Source organism: Notechis scutatus, chromosome 4 (assembly GCF_049901735.1).
Source record: "Notechis scutatus isolate UNSWTSFEM ecotype Mainland chromosome 4, rNotScu1.2, whole genome shotgun sequence".
Classification (NCBI taxonomy): domain Eukaryota; kingdom Metazoa; phylum Chordata; class Lepidosauria; order Squamata; family Elapidae; genus Notechis; species Notechis scutatus.
This window is the reverse complement of record NC_142012.1, coordinates 142,072,072-142,093,891: the sequence shown is the minus strand read 5'-3', so window position 1 is coordinate 142,093,891 and position 21,820 is coordinate 142,072,072. Positions and strand designations below refer to the sequence as shown.

At 35.3% G+C, this 21,820-nt stretch overlaps 1 protein-coding gene across 3 annotated transcripts in view; it reads right to left on the bottom strand.

Annotated features, from left to right (window-relative positions):
• Nucleotides 1–130: 130 nt before the first annotated feature.
• RNF13 (ring finger protein 13) overlaps nucleotides 131–21,820 on the bottom strand; it is a 41,551-nt gene continuing 19,861 nt past the window's right edge. For 2 of the 3 annotated variants that reach the window (XM_087965143.1, XM_026664942.2), the window contains 6 exons: nucleotides 19,383–19,470; nucleotides 17,557–17,647; nucleotides 16,957–17,062; nucleotides 15,478–15,571; nucleotides 2,780–2,860; nucleotides 131–1,597 (listed from right to left, as the gene is read on the bottom strand). In XM_087965143.1, coding sequence (XP_087821269.1) covers nucleotides 1,221–1,597; nucleotides 2,780–2,860; nucleotides 15,478–15,571; nucleotides 16,957–17,062; nucleotides 17,557–17,647; nucleotides 19,383–19,470 — 837 coding nt within the window. In that variant the 3' untranslated portion in view covers nucleotides 131–1,220. Of the gene's footprint in view, nucleotides 1,598–2,779; nucleotides 2,861–15,477; nucleotides 15,572–16,956; nucleotides 17,063–17,556; nucleotides 17,648–19,372; nucleotides 19,471–21,820 lie in introns of all 3 variants that reach the window. The other variant, XM_026664959.2, reaches the window with a different exon arrangement.

Sequence of the window (21,820 nt, the reverse complement as noted above, 5' to 3'; positions counted from 1 at the left end):
TATTGAAATTTCTGATAATCTGCTACCTAAACACCAGCCATGCAGGAAAGGGGCATTACCATTTTTGGAAGGAAAAAAAATTCACACAGCCTGTTTTAATGTAGATTTGCATATACTGGCAAAATGGCTATTAAAGTGGAAAACGTATTTATTAACATCCTTTCAAACTTTCCTGTACAAGGCTATATAAAAAACCCCTGTAATTTGACTTATACAGAAGCATGGCTACATTTTTTACATAGTTATAACACTTCTATATAATGAAGTTCTTTTCATGATAAAGTGTAAGTAAAATCCTGTTAAGCTATGAGCACTCATTTTCAAATTCAATATGTAGTTTGATTTGTTTCGCTGCATAGTTTTTACCAAGCTAATGTAGGATCAGACATTCTTATTACAAGGTATACCTACCTCCTTTATGAATCTTTATGAAGTACTGCACACAAAATTGTTTCCAAATATGGCATAAACAAAATTAAATGTTCTAAACTGTGTGCTTTAAAGTTGCCTTTCTGCATTGGTCCCAATCCCTGTCTCAAAGCGGAGTATTAGTGAAGTATGCCAATGAACAGGGTTATCCTGTTTATTTCCTTAAAGATGGGTTAGGCTAAGCCATGTTGAGATTTCTTTGCCAGGTGCTTACAAATGCAATAGGATAATGAAAAGACAGTCAAAATCCTTCACAGAGTTCAAAGCTCCAATTCCTCTTTGTTGGGAAATACTCTTGGCAGACAAATACAGAGAACAAGTATATCTTGTTCTTTAAAAGGTGCTGGTTCTTGTAGAGAAAGCCTTCACAGACATTAACACCCATACATTTTTGGTTGGTTGGATGTTTAGAATAGTACTTACCATACATTTAACAACTGAATATAAGTCCCTGCTTACTTACACCCTTGTCGCAGGAAAAACACATGTACGGTCTCGGTTCAACTTCATTTAACAAGATGCTGTTATACCTCTTTTGTGGGGGTGCATTATATTTAGTGGTGGAAGCCCCATTACTAACATTGTGAAGTCCTGTTAAGATGCTTGTCTTCAAAAGACAAATCAAATAAACAAAAAGAAAAACCTGCAATGAGATTAAACTATAGAATGCTAAATGAACAGGTGCTTCTAGTGAAGCAATGGAAGGTCTGCAATGCACTTCTCTTACGTACAGGTACATAAGGTGAGAGGTCTCGGGACAGGAGTTCATGTAACACTGTCCATTTTGCAGTTCAAACAGCATCTGCTGCTCTGTAATCCTTTTCATCATTGGGCTGTAGCTGGACTACTACACTTTCTTCCGTAACTCCATTCTCTGCATCACTACTGTCAATATCTTCATTTCCTTCTTCCTCCTCCTCCTCTTCCTCATAGTCTGAAGATTCTGTCATATTGGGATGAGAGTATGACTCTGATAATGCCCCAAAAGACTGAGTGCTAGCTGAAGCAATCGGCCTAAGCAAAGGGGTATTCTCAGAGACTTCATTCTCCTGACTGCTGTCTGTTTCAGAATCGGAATCTCCCTGAGAAGGGACCACTTTCTGTTTACAGACAGGACATGTTTTCTTCGTTTTAGTTAGCCAAGGATCCACACATTTGCAATGGTAGGCTGCCAGAAAAAGAAGAAAAGAAGGGAAAGGAGAAAGATGTGTTTGAAGGAGACTGGGGAAAATAGGCAGTTATAGGCAGTTTGAGGATAATTTTACATGTTTTATGATAATACACAAGGCATTCTGTGCCACCCACCTTCAGACCATTTTTTTCCTATAGCAGCCAGTTTACTTCTGAAGAAACTAGATGCTACTTGTGGTGTGAGTTTTTTTTAAAAGTTCTTGCTTACATATTGTCCTACTGCAGAGCAGTAGCCAACGAAATGTCATTACTGAATTTAAGAACTGAAATAATGTTGGGCCTCTGAATAGTCAGGAGACAGTTATTAGTCTATTATAATGCCCACTATAATCATAAGATGCAGTACAAAAAATAAAGGTTAAACTGGCCTTTCTAAGTCTGCAATCAAACATTGTGCTCCCTGTACTAATTTCTACTACTAATAGTTGAATTTCAACTATTATGAAAAATTAAGTTTAATAAAAATCTGTGTTTGTCGAAAGCTGTAAATGTGGAATTGAGCGCAAACAACACAGAATCCACTACAGGAAATGATTTAGCTACAAGCAATGTCACATTTTTAGCTGTAAGCAAGCCACTGATCTGTACTTTTAAATAACACTCATGACTTGGATCTCCTTGGATTATCATTTCAAAATGCAAACTGAAAATAGCATAATTGAGTTTTTAAAAAGTAATAAATGCTGGCCTGCTGTATCAGACAAAGTCCAGTCCAGCTATTCTATTAATCTCTTTAAGAAGGTACAAACTGTCGGCCAGTACATAACATTTTATAAATATGAATTTTGAATACAACCATTTAATATTAATATTTAAAATGTCACCTGTTTCAACAAATTTAGGATACTGAGACCACTGTCAAAATTCCTACAAATATGGGACTGTTTCTTCTCCTTACATGCCATACACCGACCTTATTATATTCTAAATTGTTTCTTGAAATAACAGTAATAAATTTCATTATATGTCTTTGCCCAAGATGGCTGGGAATTCTTGGAGATGTAGTCACAATTCTGTAGGAACCAGTCTTATTTTAATCTGATAAAAAACAACTGCATTTACAAATGAATAACATTTGGTTCTTTGTCTATAAGAAGCAAAAATATTGTATCCCTCACCAAAACAAGAGTTCAGTAAATAATCAAATGTAGCTACTTACCATGAGAACAAGGAAGAATTCTGAGTTTATCTCCATCCTCATATTCATCCAGGCAAATGGCACAAACATCATACTCATCTCCTGAAGCAGAGAAGTTTGAAATGAAAGAGACAGTACAGAAGCAGAATTAAGAGTATATGTAGCAGAATCCATGCCCTGCAGAAATTTATTCAGAGTGCCTTTGGGTAGCTGTTTAAGATCTAAGCCATTATAAGTAAAGTGAGTCATCTAGAATTTACACCTTCCTAGATTACAATTCATTGCCTTCAACCACTATATGAAACTGGCTCTCTTATATAGAGTATTAGCATTTAAATAGTTATATTAAGAATTCAGAACATCTGCTATGCAAAAGTCCTGACTTACAACTGATTTATAATGATTGTTTTAAATTACCATGGCAAGAAGAATACTTTATGGCTTATAAAACACTCTTAGCTGTTGTAAAATGTTGCACATGTGTTGTGTGTCCCCCATCACCTGACCACATTTGGGGAATTTGGCAACCAACCCACATTCATGACTGTTTGCAGCATTCCGTGCTCATATAACTGCAATCTGCAACATTTTTTGCATTTCTCTAATAAACAACCCTATTCAGAAGAAAGGATTCACATTTACGCATATGAGTCTCTTAATTATTGGCATAAAAGGAGTAATAAAATTAGGTCCAGTCTTTTGGGTCCCCTAACTTGAAACAGTCATGACTTACAACCAAAAATCCAGTCCCAATTGCAGTCTTAAATCAAGGACTACCTGTGGCTCAATGAAAAAAAAAGTGCTTTATAACAGCTGCTATAGCCATTCCTTGTATCTTTTAAATTAAGATTTGTATCTGAAAACCTGAAGAACTGCTGCCAATTTAAAGAGTTTACTGGATTACTAGAAAGCGACAATTATAAGAACATGAACAAATTTATAATTATTTTAAAACTTGCCATATCTCTAGATAAATGAGAGCTTAAATGTTTAGCTATTTTTGCTGTTTCGTAATATTGTAACTTCTCCCATGTGTTAAAATGCTTCTTATGAACCCAGCCAATTGCACAAATTACAGGAGAATTTTATCATTGTATATAATTATAACACTTAGTGTAATAGGATGGCAGCTTCAATACAAGAATAGAGCACTTTTGGTGAAAGATATTTCAAGATATATGGAGCATCAATCAAGAAGCTACCTGCAACTTCTTATACCAAAGATCTCTTTTCCTAGTGGGGTGCTGCAAAAACCCAGGAAAGACGAAGTACTAAACTGTTTACAGAACCATCACAGTATCTTTATTCTTTAAAAAAAAATATTCAGTTAAAATGAAAACATTTGCTTTCTTTGAGTTATGTGCCTTCAAGTCAGTTTTTTGACTCCTGGCAATGGCTTAAATGAATGCCTGCAGTTTTCTTGGCAAGGTTTTTCAGAAGTGCCTTGCCTCCTTCCTGGGGCTGAGAGAAAATGACTGGCCCAAGGTCACACAGCTATCTTTGCATCTAAGGTGGGACTAGAACTAATGGTTCCTTCCTTAGCCATTACATCAAGCTGGCTCTCTGCAAATGATATTTAAGAGGGAAAAATCTCCCTCATAAATAACTGATTTTTTTTCCTGGAGGAATGTGGCATAAAATTAGTAAGGTTGGTCAAGAATCTGAGAAACATTTCAATTTTTCATTTGCTGTGGCTGAAGGATCCTGGCTAGATTTCCAAAGCAATTCCCAATAAGAAATATAGAGTATTCTAGTCTTTAAGCACTAAAATGAGACACTGTTGCCAGATTTGCTTTCAGGAGATACAGATAAAGCTGGCAACAATAAAGGTTTGCTGCCATCCTCAGTATTGTTCTGCTAACAGACTATAGGGCTATCCCAAAGTGCCAGAAATTTCATTATTAGTCAGCTAAGTGACTGATGAGGGAGTAAATTGTGTGGCTACTGAATCTGCAGTTGTCATTAAGCCAGGAGAGTGAGCTCACTGTACAGAAAACTGAGACATGACTCAAAATTATATTGGCAGGTTGGAGCAATGAGCTGAAGCTAGTGTGAGTTTTAATTGAGCTACCAAAAATTAAAAATGGAAGTCAGACTACACTTGCATTCATGAGCTGGGTGGCCATAAACTGATTTAATAAACAAGTGGACTAAATGAATACATGTCACATGGGGGTCTTGACAATATAGATGGTCTTCACTTAACAACCACTCATCTGTAACTGTATTATAATCTGTAACTTATGATGGTGTTGAATGAAGTTCTAATCATCACAGCATCCTGTGATCATATGATTGCCATTTGTGATCTTCACTCCTGGCTTCAGACAAGTAGTCAATGAGAAAGACAGCAAGAAGCTGCAAATGGCAGTCATAATCATGTCATGCTTAAAAATGTCTTAGGATTTGTTTAAGGGTGGCAATTCGGAATGCCAGAATTTCTGTTGCTACACTTTAATGTGATATCACACTTTAGAACCATATTGTTTAACCCTGAAAATTCCAGTCTCATGTTAACTGAGATCCACCAGTAGACATGAAAATGATTTAAGATATTCTAAATAGAACATGATGTGACTCTGTTATTAATTTTCATTGATTAGTGCAATCACAGGCCATATTTCATGGAAAATACAGGAATCGGGCTTCAGGCAGAGAAATATGTCAAATTTACCACACTGAAAGTAAGATACTGATATATTGAAACATGTCACAAACAAGAACCTTGATGACCAAGCCCAATGAAGACTCGGAAAGATATGGATATCTCCAGGCATCTTAGCTCTAAGATGTTAATTCGTCTTTGTTGTTACAGAGGACAGGACTAGAATCAGTAGATAAAACTGTAATAAACAGATCTAACAAAACATTAGAAGTACTGTATTAAGGAGGAAAAGAGCTGCAAATAATGAGACCAAAGAGTTATAATCAGAGGCAGGGTGGCTATTTCTCCGTAGAATGAGTAATCTAATTATTAAGATATTTGCATCCCACCAGAAGCAGAGCAGAAACTGTAGTGCTAGTACACATATAGAAAAAAGGTTCACCAAAATTAATGCTGGTAACAATTCAGACTTTCTCATCCTAAATACTAACAATGCTCCAGTTCCCTCATCTCATTACTGTGATATAACTGTCAGGACATTTCCCCATTCCACCCACAAGGAAAGCTAGTTTTTATGCCATACAAGAAGTCTCAGTGTTGTCAAGATACAGCCTAGAACCTGTTGGCTCAGATTTAACACAAAAATTCAATTGGGAGATGAAAGAATCCCTCTCTTTTTCTAAAAGTTTCACTAATTAGTCTCATCTGAATGCAAAGAATGGCATAAAATTTGCAGGCAATCAGAATGTGTTATAGTTGAAAGAAAATGAAGGAATGCCTAACACCAAGATTATACTCCAAATCTGCCCTCCAAATATGAAATATAAAAGCAGAAATAGTTAACCATTCAGTGTCAATAGGATTTGACCAGCTGTAATTGGTGCTAATGGATTTTGCATTAGTGCCCTGGGAAATCTTCATCTTCAACAAATGGCAATTCTGGCTCTTCTCTTGCCAAATACTGTATCACAAAGAGCTAATTCTGAACTAGGTTTTCTAAGGTACAACTTCTTCGTGCCAAGAACTACAGGGATTATGTAGGCTTGCTTTGTTTAGATGCTGTCGTTCTCATAGCAATGCCTTTGATTAAAGAAGCTTTATAATGCTTTTTGTGTTACATTTTTCCACAATCACATTTGTTTTCCTCTGGGAGGTTAGTATACACAATTTTACAAGCAATTTAGTTGATATTATAGCACTGACAACTGAACTATTAATGGGAGAGTAAGTTCTGTCTTGATGCTTTCCAATTAAAACTGTTGGGGGGAAAAAACCTAAAGATTTGTTTTTTTTAATTAAGTACATGTAAGTCTGTAAATACTGTGAAGTGGCAAGAAATTTGGCTAACTATACATAAGAGAAAAAAAATGCTTCACACACCATAGGCAATTAGGTCTGTAAGCATCCAACAAAGCATATTAAGATTATAAACCACCAATATTATTCTTGTAGCTCTTTTACACACAATATAATCAATCTATTTTCACAGTAAGTAATGTGAAAATGTTAATTGAGTATTTATATTTAAAAGCTGGGAATGGTAGAAATGTGCAAGTAATGTCGAACAAGATGACCTTTAGTTTAATGCAATAGAAATCAAGTTATATTTGAACTAGGGTGTTACACTTTGTGACATATCCTGCAATTTGTTAATGATATATAAATTATAAGGGGTACCTATAAACCTGTAAGTAGTTAATTAGTTTCCATTTTTCAGGGAATTATTTCTGTAAAGTAATAATAATATCTGCTCTGCCCTTCTATGTCAGATAAATTGAAGAATTATAGTGTATATAGCCATTACTTTTAAAACAATTATCATGTTATTAGAATGTTTGTTTCAGGAGATTTGAAAAGAGGCATTCTGGAAACAGAGGAGTCCAATCAGTTCAAATATACTAATATACAAAAATATTTTTATGAAAGAATGGATTTATTTGAGGCATAAAACACTATTAACTTTAGAAGGGCATGGCCTTCAATTAGGTTGGTATGCTTTCCTATGGTATGAGAAGAACAAGATACATAGTTATTTTCAAACACATTATGTTAGAAATGTGTTATTATCAGTATGGCTTAAAATTAAAGAACAACACTACCTGAAAATACCAGTCTGGCTTTCCACAATGGAAGCATTGCTACATTCTAATGTTATTAATATGGAAAAAATTGTAAGATATAAAGATATTTTGAATGGAAAAGGGGAATTAAAAACCAAGGAACTTAGTAGACAAGGGATGGACATTGCATGGTGGCCACAAATGCAGATACAATCTCAGTACGAGAAACATGCTAAAATATATGGTTTTAATAAAGAACTAACAGAATTGGACCAGATATTAACTGGAACAGATGAAAATTTGATAAAGAAAACATATTTTATTATTTATGTTATTTATTGGGTATTAAACTTGAAAGTGAGCAGGTAAAGGAGACAATGATTGTTTGGGCTAAAATTTTTGGATATGCAATAGAATTAGATAAATGGCAGAAACTGTGGGATAGAAATGTTAAATTGATTATGTCAACTGCATACAAAGAAAATCTGTATAAAATGTTTTATAGATGGCATTTTGCACCAACAAAATTAGTGAAAATGTATTAGTGAAAATATTAAATGTTAGAAATGTAATTAAATGTCTGGTTTATATTACCATATGTGATGGACATGTCCACAAGTTAAAAAATATTGGATGAAAATACATACCTGGTTAGAAAAAATGATAAACAGCATTTAGATATGAAACCAGAAATATTTTTATTGGGCATTATATCAGAAAAATATGATAAAGATATTATATACGTGATTTTACATGTACTAACTGCAGCTAGCATATGCTCAACAATGAAAGTGTGATGAGATCCCAACAGATGAGAAGGTAATTAAGAAAATATTAGAATGTGCAGAAATGGATAGACTAACACTTACTATCAAAGATATAGAAGAAACTAAATACTTTTTGACATGGGACTTAGTTTATCAATGGCTAGACAATAAAAATAGAAGTTAGAAAGAAAGGGACATAAAAAGGATAAATGTTAAAATGGAAATTTGTTAAAATGGACAAACAAAATGTTATTGTCACCACAGTATTAATGTTATTGTGATACATGTTATTGTAAACACTCTGATTATGATTGCCTAAAATAATTGTACCCAGACAACACACTGTTCGATTGAAATGGAATTTTTATATATTATACAAATAAAACTTTTAAAAATATTTTGTTTTCACACTCAAAATAATTTCTTCAAGGGCTCTGTACTCATATTACAATCTGCATATTTCAAACATTTTATTTTGAGAACAGAACAAGATATCTGTTTCAAAGCACTTAAAACGTTTCCTGAAATTGCATTGTTCTGTACAGCAATATGATTGGTGGCCTCTTCTGCCTCTTAACTGGAGTGTTATCTTTCCAGTTTTCCTGCCTGGACCAGGACAGAACCAGGAGCCAGTTATGGTCCTACTGCTATTGGTTAAGTTTAATAGCAATGGCATTTGTATACCGCTTCATAGTACTTTACATCCCTCTTTAAGCAGTTTACAGAGTCAGCATATTGCCCCCAACAAATCTGGGTCCTCATTTTACCAATCTCGGAAGAGTGGAAAACTGAGTCAACCTTGAGCTGGTCAGGATCAAATTCCTGGCTATAGGCAGAGTTTACCTGCAATACTGCATTCTAATGATTGCACTACCATGGCTAATAAAATCATCTGAAGGGTAGGAATTTGGAACAAAGCAGCAGGCATTTAAAGAACACAGGAGCCTTTGAGGGAGCTTCTCTAGAGCTCATGAGCACCAGAAAAAGACCTAAGCAGGGAGGGAAAAAAATCAGGAATTGCTACAAGGAAGTAATGTGTTAATGCTTCTGCTGCCAGTGCCGTGTGTCGGATTGTTTGCTTACTTCTGAGGCAAAGTATACTTTCATTCCCATTGGGGGAGGGGAAGGTGATTTTTTAAAATGGATTTTATGTTGTGGATTTTTAATGCTATAAGTTGACCAGTGTTACCATGTATGAGTCGGACGGTCATATAAATTTGTTTAATTATTATTCAATGAATGAAAATAATGAAGTATGGATAATTGATGTGATAGTACCAGGTTATAATACAATGCAAGACAAAGAATTGGACAACATTTCAAAGTATCATGAACTGAAAACTGAAATATTATGGTATAAACCAGCCATGGTGGTTCAATGGTTAGTGGCACACTGGGTGTCATACTAAAAATACTGGATGGCATTTAGAAAATCTGTGCATTGAAAAAAATTTCCATCTGTCAATTTCAAAAGGCCACACTACTTGGATCTATACATATACATTGATATATGATGACATCTTAGGTTCTTAGGAATAAATCAAGGTGAATGAAGACCAACACCAATTAAAGAACTGGCAGCTGTGACTATTGTGAACAGATAATATTTACAAGTGAGTCTTGCAACTGGAATTACACAGAAAATATATCAAATAAGATCAAGAAGTAGTTAGCTGTAACTAAAGTGGGCAATCCTTGCTTAATGACTCTTTGCTTAGAGAATGTTTGAGGTTACAACGGACCCCGAGAAAGATACTTATGATCCAGATTCAGAGTTCAAATATCCACACACACTCAACATGTTCACGTGAGTAATTTTTGGTGCTCAGCAACCAGTCCGCATTTATGACCATTTGCAGCAATACCATGGTCACAAGAAAGCAATTTATAACATTTTTTTTTTTACCAGAAATGAACATTTACTTCTGTTCTCTGGCCAAAAACACCCGCTGTGAATAACTGGTTCACTTAATGACTCTGCCGTTTGCTTAACAACAATGATGTTCACTTAACAACTGCGGCAGTCACTTAACGATCACCACAAAATACGTAGTAAAACCAAGTCAGTCACATGATGACCACTTAATGACTGGCATGACTTATGATTGCAATTCTGGTCTTAATTACAATTGTAAATTGAGGGCTACCTGTACAATTAAAAATACTGGAGTCCAGAAAGTATCTTAGAATTAACTTAGCTTGTAATGTGAAGACTAAAAAATATTCACCCCCAGATTCAAAATCTCCTTCAAATCTTGAAAGATGGATGAGTGTAAGTTCTACTGCTAATTCTATTCTGTACCATCAAAATGAAAAGCTCTGTTTTACTGACTCCATTAATAATGGATTCAATGTAACACTCACCCTTGATCAAATATTTATAACTGTTCCAGCTGCCTGTAGCTCTAAACAATAATCTGGCAGTGATTTTGAATTCAAATAGACTGGACGTTATACGTTAAATGTTGAATATTGGAAAATCCATGTATAATTAACAAGTATTAGAAATTATTAAAAATAGTTTCAATTTAAAATACAGTACAATTCAATAATTTACAAATCACCAGGAAAAAGGTTTTCTTAATTTGTGCCCTGGGACTTTCATCTGGCATGCAGGTTTTTTTTTAAATATACAGCCGTGGATGTGTTAATGGGAAAAGCAAACTCAACAGTTTACATGAACCTGAAAGGAGCATCCTGCCAAGAACAGCTATTCCCACCCACCTCAAATTTAATCCAATCAATTGCAGTAAAAGAAAAGTAGGAGGTAACTCTTTCTGAAAGTCACATTTAAAAAAACCATTCCAAATCTACACCAAAGAAACACACCACTCCCAGTGCCCAGGAGCTGAGGCGGTGGTGGTATCTGGTTTAGGGGGCTGTATCTAGTCATCCATTTACTTTAACAATCAAATGATGGGAAAGAGGCAAGACCTCTGATGTCATCTACTCTATATGACAACGCTTTTGTCCATGTCAGGTGTAGTGGAGAACATGTTCCTCCTTGTTTTGTTTCGTGTAGGCAAAAGCAATCCTTGTATGACCAATTTAAGACTCAATGCAAGTCCCAGCTTGCTCTATATTATTTGTCTGAAGTGATGTAGGGTTTCCTGCCTATGCAGGGGGTTGGACTGGAAAACCTCCAAGGTCCCTTCTAACTCTGTTGTTCTACTCTATTCTACTCTATGCTACGCTACTCTACTCTACTCCCATTCCCATTCTATAACAAGGGTGTCTAAATTTGGCAACTTTAAGACTTGTGGACTTCAACTCCCAGAATTCTTCAGGCACTAAAGTCATTGGGGAAGCTGGCAGGGAAAGTTGCCAAGTTTGGAGTGCCCTGTTCTACAGTAAGGAAAGGGCAAAGTAGCCACAACAAGCTTCCTTTCCAGCAGTCCAGGTGGTTCCCTACTAGAGCAGCTCTGCTCCTAGTTGGCTGCTCTGCAATTTTCTCCTTTTCAGCAGCAACCACACAAAGGCTGATTAGATAGAGTAGTTGCTTTTAATTACAACTTGATGAGAATGATTCTTCAGTTGTCTGGGACAATTTCCTTCTTTATAATATGAAACAAATTCCCTCAGCTAAATAATAAACATTTATAGAGAAAACTGACTAAACTATTGCACTACAAAATTTATAGTTACAGAAAGGAAGCTGTAACATGCAAATTACTTCTATTTGTGGGGTTGCTTCTATTAAAAGTAATTAAAGGAAGGCCAGAAGTATATGTATATATAAATTATATTTCTATAAATATAAATAAATAAAAATAACAAAAATTTGAATGGTGCTAACTAGAGATTTTAAAAGCAGCTTGGCATAGAACTGTTCTGGAGTGACTCCTATGCCAACTACTTTCCCTTTAGTGTCCATGGGCATTGACTCTAATTTATGTCCACTTTGTAAGGACAGAAAGGTAGAATTTTCTCCAAAGGACATCAATAGAGGGACTTTTCCACTGAGTGCCAAAGGCTCCCATTTTAACTGCCCTCCATATTTGAAAGGAAAATAGCATAGTGGCTCTCTAAATTAGGACGTAATAGCAGCACAAGAAGTCAACAAGCAGCAGCTGTTTAAATACTTGATAATGTGAGTCCATGGGCACTTTTCAACTTACAAGTTGCAATGAAACAAACAACATATGATTACTTTAAGCATGTACAATTTTTTTTATCTCACTAGGGCACTATAAAAAAGATAGCGTATGTGCATGTGTACCCTATGAATTCAATGCAATGTAAGACACATAGTTTAACATAAGAGCAAAATAATATTTATTCTTCGCAGTGAATGGGCAGCCAACTCCTTCCCCTACTCACTGACAACCAGATACACTGGAATTTCAACCCGCATTCATTCATTTCAGACATACAATTTCTGTATGAGGGACAGAAGAGAAACAGTTTGTTCTTTTGAGGACTGCAGACAGTTCTCCAGATAGCAGAACACAATCAAAAACCTGGTACCAGGGCTACCAGGAAAGATCATTCTGGAACCTCTGATAATATGTGGTAATCTATAAGCAGCTCCAAAAAAAGCCACAAGAGAAAGGAGGCATTAGCTTCAAAGATCATTCCAAGAAATAAGCAACAGTCTGCTATAATAAGCAGCTATAACAATTTTAAACAAATAAATAACAGCAATATTATTGTGGCTGGTTGCACAATTAGCCAGATGTTTACTCTGGATTTGCATTTTTATCCACCCGTTTTTTCCCAAATTTTATCTATAATTCAAAGTGACACACATACCTAATATTCCTACTTTCTATTTTTCCCACAACAACCCTGCAAGGTGCATTGACTGATAGTGATTGGCCCAAAGTCATCCAGCCAACTTTCAAGCCTAAGGGACACCTAGAAACTCAGTTTCCTGGTTTTTAAGACACTCTTTAACCCCCTCGGATAGCCCCGACCCATGATCAATGGTGCTGAACAAATGGTGGTTACAACTACTCTTTTGGTGTTCCAGCCATTCCAGCACCCCCATGGTCACTTGTTTACAATGTGGGAGCTTGGCAAACCATTCACACATTTGACTGGTTGCTAAGCACCCTTGATCATCTGATTGCCATTTTTATCCTTCTCTGCCAGTTTCCCCAGAGAGTCAGTGGGGAAGCTGACAGGGAAAGTTGTACACCAAACTGACCTCATAATTGAGAGCTAGTAATACTGCATAAGATTACTGTAGCTGTGTATGATGTTTATTGTTTTTGATGTAAATTTTCTCTAGTTGTATATCTTAGAGAAAAGACCAACCTAATCTTATGGTTAACATACAGAGTCTTATAGTTGTCACTCCATTTTTCTATTGGAAGTTATCCAGAAATCCTGCCTATATTTTTAGTACATGTATTCTTTCCTCCATTTTACTGCAGCTACTTGAAGTTAAAAGTAATATTTATGTTCACTCATTTTAAAAGAGAAATTTGATTCTATTTATTTATTGTAAGATTAGTCTCCTTACATAAAAGTAGAGCTGATTACCCTTACCACATGCCTATAAAGTCAGAAGAGGTGGTATTATGCCATTCATTTTCTTTTATCATTTCCCCCCTTTTCATTGTTCCCAGGTGATGTGATCTTTTACATGCTGAGTCATGTGGAGAACAGGTAAAGATATCGTTCTGGAAGATAGGAAGTGGCCATGAAAATTTCGAAGCTGCCACCCTGACTTAGGAATTGGACCTAGGGTGTGTAATGCTCAGTTCTGCTACTATATTTATGTATTTGTTGAAAAGGGGAAAGAGGAAAGGGGAATGAAACTTTAGCCTGTTTCATAATCCTTTATAGTCCATTTCAAGCCCAGTGAAATAAAATTATTCAGCAAAGATCACTCAGCTTTGCATAGTGAATTTCATTATCTTAGAAGAAATTAATTTTGCACATCATGTCAAATGCAGTTTCAACCAAATATCTGCTTTGCAGTACTACTACTACTGACAATATCATGAATAATGCAAGATATTTATCAAGGGCAAACAACATGCAGGCTAGGGTTTTGCCTTGAACTCATATAATGTCTTATATATTCCTTCTGTTGATCATGGCAGCATGCAGTTATTATAGCTCTGTTTATAAGCTACAACAAATGGTTCACTGAATTATGCCATGCAAAAACCCTCAAAAATTAACATCCTCATTCCTCCCTGAACAGCACACAATGAAGAAAAAGTACAAAATACAATGAGAGCACATGTCAAGCACATGTCAAAGGAAAGATCCTATTCAGTTTTTTTAAATGACTAATTTCTAACAACTTAATACAGTATACACTTTCTCAGTAAGATGTCCTTCAGATATGTGGAAGCATATTCTTTGAAACTGCTGGCATACTAGCTGGAAATTCTGCAAATCAGAATCCCAAACAGTTGTCAAACCACTGGGGGGAAACAGATATAGTGTATACAGCAAGCTTATTTTTTATTTTTGACAGCAAACATCAAAACCTTTATGTCCTGAAAAGATATCATTCTGTACTTGAAATACAGAAAAACTACTTTATTTCTTCTAAGAGCTGTTATTGCATGACTGCTGACAAATAACTGCTTTTGTAAGCTATTTATGATTCATATAATGTAGGAGGGCAAATTTCATTGAATTAAGCTGTCATAAACCATAGAATAAAAAGAAATCCAGTATCTTCCTTCTTGAAATTACAATATTTATTTTGAAACATTTTTATGTTTTATTTGTAGTACATTTACATCCAGCTTTCTTACATCATGGAGCTACATTCTAAGTAATTATTAAAAAAAATATCAATTCCAGTGATACATCAATGACTCATTAGTTTATAAATAATAAATTCAGATTACTAGCAGATCTTCATACTGGCTACAAAGTAATATTTTAGTGCTCCTGTTAGTTGGTGGTTTAAATAGAAAACTTAAAGAGATTAAATACAGAATGTTGAATAAAATAAACTGTTCCCACCGGAAAATAAAAAAAGACTATTTTTTGCTGATTTATGCCTCTTCCAGATGCCCACCAAAGTGCTTTTCTTTCTATATGACTTCTACAGAGTAGTTTTTAATTGAGGAAGTTGGGCCAGGGGGCTGAAAGGGGCAACTATATTTTTCATTCCAACATGCTCTTGTCTACTCTAGACTTCAAGTCAGGAGCTTTGCATACCAATCTTATATTCTGAATCAAAGCTATCCCATGTCTGAAAGCATTAGTTTGTCAATGTGTGAAACATCCAATTGTTTTCTGCAGCTGTTAACACAGCGTTTAAAACTGGTCAGAGTAGAGATTATTTTAAAAGTTCTAAAACATTCCACTTACCTTTCTTGAATTTATGTACTGGAAGCTTCTTAAGTTGATCCTTTTGAAGGCGATTCCTTCTTGCTCTGTGTCTGTCCTGAACAAATTTTGTTATCTTGAAAGACAGGGAAAAATAAAATAAGAAAAGTATAGGACTACTCAATTTGTTTTTGAGTTACCTAAAGAAGGATGCATATTAAACGATTTATAAAATACAACAGTAGGACTCCTACATGTAAAATTCTTATCCAAATCCTCAGTTAACATAATACGATAATGCTTAAACTTTCAGCAGTTATGGACTACTAAGAAAAACATTTGTAAGAACCACCTACTTCCACTGTTCCCAAAGATGTGCAACAGACACTTACACAGAATTTCAGATCATTTTTTAGATCTCGAAATGGTTTCATTTTTGTTTTTATATATTATATGGTGATATAATGGGAGACACCTTGATTCGCAGAAGTTCAATATACCTTTAACCCAACAAATGTCTCCTTGGGATAATCTTACAAAGTCTACCATAAAAGCCTGCTTGCTCTTTATATTCGATTTTTATAAATTGGTAGAAAAATAGTTTTATTACAGTTTTAGTAATAAGTTGTAATGAATATTTTATAGTTGTTATTGTTCTGTGAATCTATGTAAACTGCAAAGAATTGGTGGTATACAAATAGGATTACATCCCGTATAGCAGTGATCCCCAACCTTTCTTATGCCGCGGCCCGGTATCACCAACCTTTTTTATGGCGCGGCCCGGTACCGGCATTAGCGGCACGCCATCTTGATGAAAAGTGCCGGTGACCTCACGGAAGCCATCAAAAGATGGCGGCTTTTGAGAAATGGCTTTCCAAAAAGCTCACGCGCGCCTTTGATGATGCTTCCGGTGAGCTTTCTCCGAAAAGATCACCGGAAGCACTTTTTCATCAAAAAGATGGCGCGCCTAACAAACCAGCGCCCGGTAGGACTTGTTCCACGGACCGGTACCGGTCCGCGGACCGGTGGTTGGGGACCCCTGCCATATAGCAAGCAGATTCAGCTGGTCACCACCTGGCAACTTTTCTACACTAAAGGCCATTTCTTTGAGTCCTGGCAACTCTTTTCTTATGGTTATGTTCCAGGCGGGATACAATGTCATGTTGAAACTGGATGCATTACTAAGAAAATCTCCACTACACATTCTGATGGATTCCCCTTGCAGCCAGGATGTTTAAATGAATGTGAAGGGCTGCAATATGAATATAAATACTACCCATAAGGAAGCTCTTCTTAAACCAGTGAATCCATGGAAACCTCAATTGGAGTGATGACCCAAACGGCTTTTTAAAGCTAGCTACAGATTCTAATGTACAGTTTACCTAATGTCAGCAATATCTTTCACAAAGACATACACTAAACAATAAACATTAAAATAAACTGACTTCAGCAATTTAAAAAAAGTGTTTATATGGGTAGAGAAAATCAAAAGATAGCACAACGAAAGAAGATTATACCCACCATGAATATAACTATAAGGATGAGACAGATTCCCACAATTATTAAGAATGGGATTAGATAATATTCCAAAGGAAGGCTGAATTCTGGGATTAGCACGATATGGCCTCTGAAAGAAAGGAAAACCAATTTTATTGTAAAAATTCTTCTAAAAAAGTTGTGCAGAGAAGAATATCTGTAATACTGCATATGATAAAAAAGGAAATCTAAAAATACTTCATTCTTTTTCTGCTAAGACACTTGATTGTTATATCTGGTTGTATATTTCTTTGAAGTTCTAAATTTACACAGATCATTTTTATATTGTATATGTTCCATACAATGACCATAAAAGCCACCATTATTTTTAAATAAAATCGTATAACTTTAGAAGATAGCTAACAGAAAAACCTTTGAATAAATTTGTTTAAAATTTGAACACTTATGTCTACAAATTTCGTATAACTATCACAAGAAAATAAAAGGTTTTGAAATATGAAAAGATACTTAAATATTTGGCAATTTCAGCGTCAAAAGCAAGAGAAAGCATATCCTTACACTCAAACTGAATCTTTCATTCTGTATATCAGTAAATAAAAAGTTTGTGAGGTATCTTATACATACCCTTTTTCGAAAGTAAATTCTTCTTTAAGAGATTTCGCGGATGTTTCACCAATGAAAACTGATGGAATGTCAATCTTCTTTAAAATTTCAACTGTTTTTTAAAAAAGAGATGATAACTAGTAATCACTAGTCCAACTGTGATATTTATTTATTAAATTTATGCGCTGCTCATCTCAGCAATGAAGCGATATGCTGCTTCCCTAATGTGGCCTGCATAGTGCTGCAGAAAATGCTGAAGCAGAGCAGATTGCTTCATCACTGGGCTACATAACCACATCTTAAGTGGCTGCCATTTTAGTGCAGCCGCAAGGAATATGCTACTCTAAATATGGTGGCCACTTTCAGGACCCAGCCATGCAGCCCAGGGGAGCTAAAGGATGGAATGGTCTGCCTTCCTTCCCCGATGTGAAGTTCAGAGACATTCAAAAGGTAATTGTGTGATAGGGGTGGGGAGGAGCCCAAGCCCTTTGGGGACCTGGTGTGTGTGTGTGTGCGAGGGAAAGTCTGCGGGGACACATTGGGAGGGGGGCCCAAGTCCTGCCTTCTCTAAATGTTTTGATTCCTTACTTAATTGGGCAATTTTCCCACATTAAACCTTCTATTTGTCATGGCGTATTACAGATTTTCAAATCTGTCCCAGTTATAGTTTTGTGTTTTTTGAACTGCAGTTCCTTTAGAATAGAATAGAATATTTTTTATTGTCATTGCATTCCACGAATACAATGAAATTTGAAAGCTACTCCAGCACAGTGCCCCAAATACCACATGACAATCACACTACAGAGTATTTAAAAAATATAATAATAATAATAATAATAATAATAATAATAATAATAATAATAATAATAATAATAATAATAATAATAATAATAATAATAGGACTAAATCACAAATGCACTTTTTGATTCAAGACAATTACTTCCTTGGAAAAGAAACTGTTTCTCAATCTATCAGTCCTCATTTTAAGACACCTATAATGCCTCCCTGATGGTAACAGTTCGAAATATGAGTGTCCAGGATGGGAACGGTCTGTGGAGATTTTTAGTGCTCTAGAGAGGAGTCTGGTCTTCGCAATCTCTTCCAAAGAAGAAAGAGAGCAACTGATGATTTTTTTGTGTTGTGTTTATAACTCTCTGGAGCATCTTCTTATCCACTGCAGAGCATCCAGCATACCACACCGTTACCAGGTGGCTCTCACTTAACAAGCACTCATTCAGCAACCATTCAAATTTACAACAGTGCTGAATCAGTGGTACTCACAACCAGTGCTTGAAGTTCTGGCCATCATAGCAACTCCATGGTCATATGACTGTGATCTCAGAGTTTGACAACCAGCCTGGATTTCTGACTGTACAGCATTCCATTATCAATTATGATTTGCTACGTTCCCTGCCAGCTTCCCACAAACAAAATTAATGGAGGAACCATCATGAAACTGAAAGTTGCAGACTCATGTGACTCAGGGAGATTCATTTACCAATAGTAACTGGGGACTGCTGGAACTGCTGTATCAGCGCAATCACGTGGCATTATACATTATGACCACATTGCTCAATGAAGGAAACCCCAGTCCCAACCCCAGTCTTAATTACTGTTAAGTAAACTATCTGTATTCACAGGCTAAAAGAGAGAAGAGCATCTTTGTGTACTTGGCATGTTACATCTGATTTTATGTTCCTCTCATTTGACTGTAATGATCTGTCCATGAAGTTCATATTTTTTAAAAAAAATATTTTGTTGGAATTCTTAGTGGGAACCAAAAGATGATATGCCATCACCACTGAGAAACAGGATAGTTTTCAAACAGAATTAATACCTGTACTTACTGTCTTGAGATCCCATGCTAATGAGGTCATCAGAATCAACATTGTGAACAATTGCTGCCTTAAACCCAGCTCTCTGTGCATTCAAAACCTGTATGCCAAACACACTTGTAATAAGTACTCATTAGAGATATGACATTATTTATTCCTGCCACCCATATATGCTGCGTAAAAGTATTGTCATCTTGAATTAACTTGTTTTATTTGTGTACTATGCAAACTGTGCAAAAGAAAGTGGGTTATATATATCTTGCCTTTTGACACCCTGCTAACTATGACTCTTGATACTGGAACTTCAATAAACGTAGTACCACTGAGCACAATGCTTTCTCCCATTTACCTATATTTATATGTAGGAACACCTCTGAAACCTCTTTTTGCCCCCAAACAACTTCAATGTGTTCTACAAAAGACAAATTAGTTGTTTCCAACATCAGTTTTTTTATTTTACAATTTAATCCAGAATGTAATAGGATCCTGAGAATTAAACTTGATTGGTTTCACAGTCCCATCCTGTGTTCACTAGATCATGCTCAATATTGAAAGCAAATATTTCTATAGTAAATTCCACACATCCAATGCTATTTAAAATTTATGCAGATTTCTCCACAAGCATTATCTTAAAGGGTTAATAAGCTGCTTTAAAGGACAACTGAAACTTACAATATATCTTACTAGGTCTGGTCTCTCTTAAATGGGACAGAAACTCAGACAAGTTTGTATAAGATATTAGCCATTTAGATAAGTCTGCAAAGTTACAGAAATTGTATATCTTTAGCTTAGTGTTCATATGACTGTTTGCTGTTCTTAAACGGGTACAAAGAGACAGTTTTAAACCAGGACAATACTACAGGAGTTATCTAGTTAATGACTTGTTCCAGAAATGTTTCAAACAACCTAACCATGTGCTTTCAAAATTAGTACATTTGAGAGGGAGAAGATCAAGTTAGCTAAAGTCTGTAAAGATAACCAATCATTTGTTTACAATTTTACACAATTTTATCTAGAAGTAAATCTGAGCTATTCTAAATTATCTTACTCAGGATTTAGTGTATGTTCCTAGGCAATACTTTCTTGACCTCTCCCGCATATCTATCCATGCCATTTCTTTTAATACTAGATTTAAGGGAGTATTACTTGTAATGCAGAAGAAACAATTATTATAGAAGGAATTGTGCTTGCTCAAGTCTCAAGTTTGTCATCAGCAGTCTGCAAAAAGCCCAAAGGTCAATCTTTTAGTTTCAAAAGATAATGTGAGCTGGCCAATATATTTATTTATATATTTGTTCAGTGTTACAGAAGCAAGGAGGGAAGACCTTGCTCCTAAATCTTAAAACTAAGAAAAGCCTTTCAACAGGCAATGACTATGTGCAAAACATTCCCAAGCATATTTACTCTGAAGTAAATATTATCAAGCAGTTTAATAAGCTTTATTCCCTGGTAAACATATCTGTTTTGGATAATTACTATAGCTCACAAGTTTAACGCAGATGTATTGAAGATTTCAACTACAAATTGCCATTTGCAAATTTTCATAAACTGTATAATATGTTGTTCATTATATATAGCTTCATAAATAGAGAAAACAGATTATTTAACATTTGACTATGTTGTTTAGTTCCTCTTCCTCAGTAAACATTTTATTAGATCCACAGCGTGTTGAATATAATCTACAAAGCTGCCTTCCACATTGGGCTAAATCACAGTTTAGAAGTTCTACACTTCCTATAATCCATAAGGCTTGTTCCTTATTCCACTGTTGTCAATCAAAAGAAATACTTTAGCAGCATTAATTTCAGTTTTCAATATAATAACAGCTTGCACATAGGAATTGCAATTTAAAACAGATAATGAATAGTGATAGTGAATGAAACTACCAAAGTTTGCAGCTTGGGAAGTGATCAGGATTTATTTCAAACTATACTATCTGATTTCTATGCAACAAGCCAACTGCTCTAGAAAATAAAGCTAAGCTATATCAAAAATTATTCTGGCCATGACAATTCATGCACTTTCTCCTAAGCAAAAGTTTAGTATTGCAAACACAAATATATATTTATTGGAGAAAAGTATGGTTTTCATACACTGTATTAAGACCAACATATTCAGTAGTAGTATTTTGACTATACTGCTTGAGATAGTAAGGAAACAAAAGAACCATTCAGGTAAAATAGTATGGACATTGGGCAAGTATAGAATTTTTCCTCGATTGCTATTTTTTTCTTAAATGTTAAAAGTTTCTAAGAAAAGTTTCTAAGTTTCTAAATATTATTCTCCTCTAGCAGTCAGATGAAGTTACAATTCTGAATGCAATTTAGTGCAATTTAACATATGTGTAAATAGCAGCTATTGGAGAAGAGCAAACTTCTACAAATACTCTCTTTTGCATTTGTGGAGTTCAGCTCTCCCCATCCCACCTCCAGGCTGTTTAGAATTCCTGA